At 37.7% G+C, this 10,239-nt stretch overlaps 1 protein-coding gene across 2 annotated transcripts in view; it reads right to left on the bottom strand.

Moving 5' to 3' along the window:
• Nucleotides 1-10: 10 nt before the first annotated feature.
• The window catches only part of LOC137281569 (uncharacterized), a 35,272-nt gene continuing 25,043 nt past the window's right edge, over nt 11-10,239 (bottom strand). For both annotated transcript variants that reach the window (XM_067812881.1, XM_067812880.1), the window contains exons 2-3: nt 1,522-1,634; nt 11-1,101 (exon numbers count right to left, since the gene is read on the bottom strand). In XM_067812881.1, the coding sequence (XP_067668982.1) occupies nt 11-1,101; nt 1,522-1,564 (1,134 nt within the window). In that variant the 5' untranslated portion in view covers nt 1,565-1,634. The remainder of the gene's footprint in view (nt 1,102-1,521; nt 1,635-10,239) is intronic.

Raw genomic sequence — 10,239 nt, 5'->3', positions numbered from 1 at the left:
TGAACGACTATTACACTATGATAGCTTGAAATCGCTCTAACCAGGTAGTTTTGTCCATCCGCTGTATAGCATTGTTCTTCACTTCATACGCCCTCGGTCCGTCCTTGTCACTGAAGATGATACCATCATACCAACGAACAGCCACTTCCAGAACACGTCTCTTAGTTCCAGAAATTGAATGCAAACACACTTCAATCAAATCGTCAGGGACACTACAAAATGTTCCCGTTTGCAAAGCTATTGAATCACTTTGAAGTTTAGCTTTAATGTCTCTAATAATATCTGATGCTTCAAATTCCAGGTAAAACCCATCAATGTAAGGAAGTTTGGTCCTGTACTTTTCAATGTCCAGAGTATTCTCACTTATTCCAACATAGTACGATCCGCCTCCTTCAATCTTGGACATAGATGTCAGGTTATCTTTCAGCTTGAGATCATACCATAGATAATCCACGAAATCTGACGGACTTTTAGAAACTTGCTTTCCTGTTTGATTTCTTAATTTGTCAACATGGAAACATTTGATCTCCGTATTTCTGCTTTCATGGAGACACTGAATATTTTCACATAAACCCTTTCGTTTGAATTTTTGAGAATCCGTGTTAGTCTGTCTACTAATCATGCATTTAGACAAACTGGCGGGAGTTACTGGTACGATTTCAATATCGTTCCTTGCTTTCGTGTTAAAATCAACAGTGGCTACTCTCTTCGTTTCCTTCACATTCAGAAGAATGAAGTCCGCATGGCATTGAAAGTTATGAATCTCAGAGAGCCAATGTCGCACGTATGTGTCCACGTATAACTCTTCGTCATCAAGGAGATTAGAGAGAGTCCTGGTTATGAACTCATCAAACGGTTCCAGACACCTGTCCTCCAGTAGTTGACCCTCGACATGAATCAGAACTTGGCCTCCTCCGCTGTTCCTCCAAGCTGAGACTATCTTCCCGAGTCTGTGAAGAGTTTTCCTTTTCTTTTCGAACTCTGGCCCTGATTTCCTTCCAGCACAGATGATAGACCGGGTTGTGTGGATAGAAATTATGTTAATACTGCTGTATGAAGACGTGTATGATTTTCCAACCGCCTCACATTTTTGGCACCCATCTGGAAAATTTATAAAGGACAGCAAACATATTTGGAAGAGTCCATGGCAAAGTGAAAACAAGTGACATCGTCAGTAAAAACATATGTTTACTTCGAGAAATCTGAGCCAGAACTGCTCAATGTCCTGATGGTATATTGTCGTATATGAATGGGTTTGAACATTACGCTTAGTAATTGTAAATGTTTGGATTTTTACGTGTATCCATAGTTTAGTTGGACTACTGATGTTTTGTTGAAGACATACGCTCACTAACCCACTGGTTAATACGCATCAAATAATAATAATGTGGCACAGGCTCCACCCCAACATATTTCTGTTTGCTATAGCTGGAAGGACGAACAGGTTATCTTTAGCCTAAGAAAGCGTTTGAAAAACTGCATAAATGATACTAAATTTGCAGTAGGAACTAATAGTATTACCTGTATACTTCTTAATCACTTCAGAGGGATGACAGGATGACATGACATCACAAACATAGCGATGTCATCCAAGATGCACCAGTTGGCCATGAAATGGTCAGTCACCCTAAATCCTGAAAACATGCAATGTCTGAATTAAATAAAAAAGAAAACATATTTTCGTGGCTTTATTAATGTACACAGTGTGGTAATTGCCCGATAAAGAAAACACAATTGACGATTTACAAAGACTGAAATATAAATTTCATAATTACAATGATTGCCAAAGTGTCTTAAGGCAACCCCATCAATGCTTATAATTTTTGTTACATTTAGATAGGTTTTATCTATTTCTCCTGCTTGGACGTTTTTTAATGTCGTTGCGATGTCAGTATTTTACGCCACACTCAACAATATCCCAGCTTTATGTCGGCGGTCTGTAAACAATCCAGTGATCAACAGCATGAGCATCGATCTGTACAATTGGGAACCGATGACGTGTCAACCAAGTCAGCAAGCCTGATCACCCGATCCCGTTAGTCGCCTCTTACGACAAGCATTGCCTCCTTTTATGGCAAGTATGGGTTGCTGAAGGCCTATTCTACCCCGATCCTTCACGGGTATCATTGAGAATGCCTAGCTGGGCTGATTTGAGTTTAACCGTAATAAGCTGAGTTTCTGACAGATATACATCAACCTCTCTCAAATTAAAGTTTCTGATCAAAAGTTAATTCACACAGTTACGTATATACAGTGGATGCTGTCTAAACCGGCATTCATTGGGACTCAAAAACAGTCCGGTTTAGACAATGTGCCGGATTTTAGAGCTGATGATAAATGAACAAGCCACAATGGCACTGACATTTTATACAAGTGTTGAGAACTTGCTGGCTTGGACAGGAGCGATTTGAGTCCGCTGTATTTCCGATATTACATATTACATGTGTCATGAGATATTCTCTGATCTATTTCGTCATTTAGTTTTAAGCTACAAACATGACTTCAGCTTTGAGACATTGTTTCGCGTTAAGATTTAGATATGTCAGAAACACTTAACTTTGTTAAGAAACAGTAGCTTTCAGTGGCTTTCATATGCATATTCCCCGTGTTAATAATATGTACACTTCTATCAATTTTCTTGTGTCCATTATAGAATATGTGCACAGTCATTGCTTGTTGATTGTGCAAACACTATTTGTAGTGAGCTGATATTGATAGGAGCATCGTAATAAAGAGACAATGTGAATTTAAATATATCACACATACCGGGTAGCTAACCAAACCAAATTTTTACGAGAAAGTTTTCATTGGCCGTACAATCCATTCCGTTTGTATATCTGTTTAGTGCACTAGAACATGTTTCATATTACTCAGTGAAATGCAGATTGAACAAAGCGACAACAGCACAAACCAGTTTCAACACTTTCGAGTGACTGCAAGCACTATCGCTTGTTCATCACCTGTGTCTACCAGACCATATATGTCTGCTGACATGCTTTGCAACATAATTGCAGGGGAGTTTGTCATCCGTTAACACAAATGTAATACTCAAGGACACTTTAACACGCCACTAACAGAACAGTAGTCTATACAGAGCAACCTGTAACATTGCACACCATTTATGTCCCTTTGCCAGTGCATGCACTGAACAGTTTTTAAACCTATTTTGCAAAATTGCTCAGGTCTTGTGAGTCCATCTTTAAAGATATTTAGCAGTTTGTCAATCTGGACTATTATGGGGATAAATTGGGAACACGTTGACACGCAAAAAACATATTCACGGTTTTCCTCGTGACAAAGGTTGGGCGTTCGATTCACCTGTCACGTTGCTTGGTACGTGAAGTGAAGTTTGCAAGCACCTGTTTAAATGGCCTGTTGACCTGTCCCAGACACTGAGGCATCGTTAGACGGAGGATGATACGGTGGAGGTTAATACCATTTTGCAGTAGAGAACTGTCTCACGTCCTCCGATATAAATTGGGGTCCATTATCATGAACAACCTCTTTCAGGAGGCCGTTTAATGCAGCTTATTGGTTTGGTTTTTGTCATGGTCATGGTCGATGGTCACTATTCATTACCACGGAAAGACAGCAGTCAGTGTGGATTCTTTCGCAAGCCCTTTCGAGAGTAAGGCCATGGCTGTACCTTTGCAGCTGGTGTGCCATGGTGCTGCACCTGACACACCCCACCGCCCAAAGCACACTTTTAAAAATACACTTCTTCATATCTAGGTAACACTTGACAGCAAAGAGGCTCTGCATGTAACATTTTTGGTTTGGTAAAGAAGGAGAAATTGGCCTATATCAATACCTCACCAGTACATATATCATCTCCACGTTGTACAAATGAATTGGATACGCAAAACGAAACGACAATTTAATTTATATATGTGTGTTGTAGGTGCTTATAAACCTTTGCTTACAGGTACACTTCATTAACTGTTTACAGTGGAAGCTGTCTAAACCGGCACTCATTGGGACTGAAAAAACAATCCAGTTTAGACAATGGATTTTAGAGTTGATGAGAAATGTACAAGAAACAATGGGACTGAGATTTTATGCCAGTATTGACATCTTGCCGGCTTGGGCAAGTGCCGGTATTGACAGCGTCCATTGTACACATATTTGTCTAGCATAATTTATCAAGTCGTTTTGACCTAAGCATATCCAGATGCAGGGACTCTTGTGGTGGTACTGACACCGTTGTTAGCTGGAGGTATTCCGTATAACAAAGGTTGGAATCTATGGCCGTGTACATGGGAATAGGTATTATTTCTAACAACAGTATTTAACTTACATATATAAAGATAATGAACTGTGTCTTCACTGTAGTATATACAAGCACAACTAGAAATGAGTCTATTTGCTTTATTTGCATTCAAAGCACTACACCGGAGATAAAGTCGACAGTCTAGATTAAACAGAATTGGCTGAATTAAACAGAATTTAAAGCAGAGATTTGAATTCACCGCTTGAGAAAGTGAGCAGTCGTCAGCAAATATACGTTTGTGCCTTTTTATGCTATCTACTAAATCACTTATATAAAAATAGAATAAAAAATGTGATGGTCCCAATATGGAATCTTGTGTGACGCAAGTAGAGGTATGCAATACAGTAGCCGTTTTTGACGAATTTTTGTGATCTGTTTTCTTAATAATTTACAAACCAGTTCAAAAGTGATTCACAAGGTTTAGAAATGATATCGATGTCTTTGCTTTATGTCACAAAAACAGTTCTGACCACTTTACCTTCATGAAGTCTTTTCGCTATAATCTCATACATCACAGAAATGTAAACTGATTTTCGTCGCCTGCAATAAAATCCAAGATTAACGGACGACGAGTGTCATAATGGACAACTACACTCTCACATGACTCTTGAGCTTTACATAATTTGGCCAATATTATGTTGATCACATTTCAAAAATACTTTGAGCCAAATACAACACCATCGATGCCAACAGCTGGAACATCATCATCATCAGCAGCAGCATTATCTATGTCAACGACAACAGCAAGAACGTCAATGTCAGCACCGACATCAGCGCCAACAAGAACATCATCAACAACAACAAGTTAAAGTGTTTAATAATCCCTCACTCAACAAATTCGAAATGTTCAGCTGCCTAAATAATCAGGTAAGCAGGATGTAATAAACTGGTGGTCGAATCTGGAAACATTTGTGAAACTCGAAGGAAGTGATGAAAACAGGGCTTGTATATTGTTGAGCTTGCTCTTAAGGACCAGCAAAACAGTGGCATTTTACCTTACGTGGCGATAACAAGTGAGGTTGGAACAAGTTTTCATTTCTACATTTTCAACTATCGGGACAATTTGATCTCTCACTACTAGCCATATATAAGTAACCTGTTGAGTCAGTGTCTGAATACATCACTAGAGTAGGACAGGCCACCTCTAGGAAGTCAAATTCAACGGACATCTTAGTTGCTATAGCTGTGAACAGACTGATCCCTCCCGACAGTCAATGGGTCTACAACAGAGCCGAAATCTTTGGGTCAGGTGCGTCAGCAGGGTGAACTTGCAGCCAAGTCCTACATGAGTGTCCAGCAGCAAGATCAAGCTAGCCTTACACACCAAGTCACCAAGCTGCCAGAGGGACATACATGTGCTTTTGTGTACATCTTTATTTTGAAATGTAAAATCGAAAATTACCTGGAAAACTGAATTTCGAAAATTACACATTAATGATGACTGATATAAGAATTCAGAAATAATTAATTCTATTTCTGAAACGCTGCCGATGAAGCTAGAATCGTTTTGGATGTTTTCCTAACATGAACGCCGAAGTGCGGTTTGCGCCACATTGGAGAGTGTATACAAATTCACGTTTCGCTAAGGTCGGTATTGATACCCCTACATTAGTATTACATCGTAAATACTTGATATTCTGTTGCGACGAATGCATCACTGAATACCTCGTACGTTTTAGAATCAAATCAAAACTGGTCTTTGCCAGCAATACTGAGTGACTTGATGAACTGAAATGAAACGTATTGGGTGTGAAAACGAACACTGTGCTCGAAAGGCAGCATTAAGAATATTCTTGCTTGAAATGTAAACAAAAAAAATCAGAATTTACACTGTATAGATCTAACATTTTCTTAAATTTACAGGACCCGTGAAGGTCCCGGAGTAGAATAGGCCTTCAGCAACCCATGCTTGCCATAAAAGGCGACTATGCTTGTCGTGAGAGGCGACTAACGGGATCGGGTGGTCAGACTCGCTGACTTGGTTGACACATGTCATCGGTTCCCAATTGTGCAGATCGATGCTCATGTTGTTGATCACTGGATTGTCTGGTCCAGACTCGATTATTTACAGACCGCCGCCATATAGCTGGAATATTGCTGAGTGCGGCCTAAAACTAAACTCACTCACTCACTCACTTTACAGACACCCAAGCATGAATTGGTTCAATTATACTTTAACATTATGCATGGGAAGAGCATCGTAGCACGGAATGGCAAATTAGAATGAATATTATACAGTAATATGATGTGTTCATGTACACCATGACAGCAATCACGAAGAATCAGTATTTCTGGTTCCTCCTCTTACTGACAAAGTAAACGACAAAAAGATATCATAATACACAGATAGTCAGATTCCTCTCACATTTATGTACATACGCTCCCTGAATCACGGGAAGATGTTGCGTCGCAAAATCATGTGTAACCTTGTCATCGAAGCCGCCACTTCGTGAGAAATTCGGTCATCGGTAGTGACTGTTGTACATATCAGGCTATTCCTTCAAGGAAAAGGTCGGTTGAACAAGGGTAAACACAACCGCCCTATCTATCCGAATCGGCTTTCTTATGATATATGTTTTGCATATGGTTCAAATATTTTCCCATGAAACAAGTTTCAGTATCTATATTTAGCCTTGTTCAATACCGTCATACGTGGAAATAGGGCATGTGTTTTATTCTTTGAAATCTTTTGATTGTTTGAATAACATTTATATTTATACAGTTACTGTAGTACACTATATGTTATAAAGTTTTCACACGTGTTATAAGATCAAACGTACCCATAACTGCAACATGTACTATATATATAATAGTCCCTATGATCTACAATATTCAGCACATTGGGACTAATATTGCAGTTTCATATGAACAGGTAATGAACAACGATTTAATTCAAACGTATAAATAATACTGACAGTATTAATGGAAATGACCTCTACACTACAAGTGTATATACCGGTAGATGTACACACACATTTAAAGGATTGTCTTGTTTGTTAAATTTGTTTGTGTCGTTTTATTGACAAACAGTGATGTATATTGATTGGCCAGATGCGCGTTTGTCAGACACGTTTTATGATTCACTATCTTTTTTTCGATTATATAATCAATTCATATTAGATTACAAAATATTGAGATGACTAGATATGAGACGCTAACAATACGTGTACAAAACTGGTTTAAAATACAAAAACAATGGCATGTCAATCTTACATCCATGTTCTAATAGTTCAAAATTTTTTGCATCTTTCCTTGTATGCCCATGAAAAGAAATACATAACCAAAAACAAGGAAATTCTTATCCTAAGAGTAAAAATACTATTCGGCAGTGTTAAATGTTATTTTTCATTTACGTAAAACTGATGCCAAACAAGTACGGGTGTTGTTCATAATACGATACGCAGTCATACCGTCTAATTGTTGATATGTCCAGGGCACTATTAAATGTTAAAATCATTCATGTTAAATTTTGAGTGTTAGAACCTTTTCTACAATTAACGGAAATTAGGTGAGATATATGCTCGGCATCCAAACATCGTCTTATTCTGACGTCGCAAAATGCATAAAACAAGTAATGACGTCAACTACACTGTTGTGTTATTGTAAACAATCCCATAAATTGTGAAGGTATTTCATAAAACAAGTAATGACGTCAACTACACTGTTGTGTTATTGTCAACAATCCCATGCATGTGAAGGTATTTCATAAAACAAGTAATGACGTCAACTACACTGTTGTGTTATTGTCAACAATCCCATGCATGTGAAGGTATTTCATAAAACAAGTAATGACGTCAACTACACTGTTGTGTTATTGTCAACAATCCCATGCATGTGAAGGTATTTCATAAAACAAGTAATGACGTCAACTACACTGTTGTGTTATTGTCAACAATCCCATGCATGTGAAGGTATTTCATAAAACAAGTAATGACGTCAACTACACTGTTGTGTTATCGTCAACAATCCCATGCATGTGAAGGTATTTCATAAAACAAGTAATGACGTCAATTACACTGTTGGGTTATCGTCAACAATCCCATGCATGTGAAGGTATTTCATAAAACAAGTAATGACGTCAACTACACTGTTGTGTTATCGTAAACAATCCCATACATGTGAAGGTATTTCATAAAACAAGTAATGACGTCAACTACACTGTTGTGTTATTGTCAACAATCTCATACATGTGAAGGTATTTCTAGTACTCAGTTGATCATGATGCAAACCTAGGCAAATTACGTCTACAGAAACATTCGATTATGGGAATTTAAGAACTAACATATATATTGGATAGGGCCATCCAAATCGCTATTACGTGCTTTCTCATGTAGTACATTGTCGTCTTTTTGATGATTTGTGAAACTACAAACAAAAAACAAAAAACGTATCTGCTCACATTAGGGAACTTTGTTCTGAAATAGATTGGTTCACCGTGAAAAACAACATAAGTAAAAATAAAGAGTCCCTATCCACGAGAAAATTATTCCCAATTGAGTTAAGTTGGGTTTTACGTCATTTTACGTTTTACGTCGGCATTACTTCACTCATATAGTGAAGATCAAGTTTGAATTCATAACTACTTTAACCAAGTGATCGAAGTTTCATTGACTTAGTGATAAGGGGCATAACTCTGCTATACTTATCTGTACATAAGATTGACGTCATAGAAGAAATTTTTGACATTTATCGCAAGTCATTTCTAATGTTGGGCGTATAACGTTAAGCATAAACACATAAACCTATTTCATATACATTTATTCATGTCGTTCTGATATCAAGCTGTATTTTCTTTGCTCACACTTTCTGTAAAGATGCCAGCCTTATAAATTCGTAGCAAAATGCTGTTCATCGGTGACCGATAGAAAGCTGAGTAAGTTACTATTTCTAAAGCATAACAAAATGTTGGACAACATTTAGCAGTGTCTATTTCTCAAACCGCCGAGGTTGTCGCACTAACATTTATACCCAAAGATAAAAAATGTATTATCCTACATTTCTGTGTAATTTCTGTGTAACTCGGAGCAGGGAGTCAAACACATTGTTAAAAAGAGACATATTTTAAAGCGCATTTACACTGAAAAGCTGGGGACACTTGCAAGGACAAATCGCCTTTTGTTCACCACTGAACCTTTCTCCCTCGAAACATGCACCTCACAAGAATTGCCAACACTACAGACAATGCGTAATTGATACTGGTTGCAAGGGCTAGTGCAGCTTAATAAGCTTTCTTTGGTAGGCTCATTCGGTGATAAGAACAATGAGGTCACGTGAATGTTGATCTCAAGCGTACTAAACTATGTCAAAATGAAATTACATTAACCAAGTAATTCACATGATGGAAACATAATTATGAAACTTGCTTGAGCACAGATAACATGAACATGTATGAACCATTCATAAAAATATCAAAAGGGTGTAAACATTTGCAAAAATGAAAACTGACACATGTTTCTCCACCTAAGTTAACTGACATGTATCCAACTCGAGTAAACAAAATCGGAAATCTCAGCGCCCGTTGAAATTCAAAGGAACGCGTTTGGAAATATTGTATGATCATCTATTTACGGGGGTATCTGCTCGCAATTCATGTTTGAAAATACCTGACAATCCGTTCAGTACAGACATGAACGTGGTGCTTGCGCATACGAAAATGTACGATGAGCATTTGTTTCAAAGGTATAGATTTGTATGAAATATATCCCCAAAGTTAGGAAAAATATCTACAAACATACATAAACAGGGTCATGACGTGCATGTCATGTCGTATGTACGTTTATTTCAATTTACTATTGAAATGTACTACTACCAGTTACAGAAATAGATTATTGCTTTTGAAATATTTTGAAAGGAAGGAAGTATTTTAATGGGGAACGAAGTGAAACTGTAATTTAAAAGATATTTCTTTCTAATGTTTCCACCTAACCTTATTTCTTCTGAAGCTCATACGTGTGTATCAGTACATGCCA

The sequence above is a fragment of the Haliotis asinina genome, chromosome 4 (assembly GCF_037392515.1).
Source record: "Haliotis asinina isolate JCU_RB_2024 chromosome 4, JCU_Hal_asi_v2, whole genome shotgun sequence".
Classification (NCBI taxonomy): Eukaryota; Metazoa; Mollusca; class Gastropoda; order Lepetellida; family Haliotidae; genus Haliotis; species Haliotis asinina.
The sequence above is the reverse complement of the archived record's forward strand: the minus strand, read 5'-3'. Positions and strand labels throughout refer to the sequence as shown.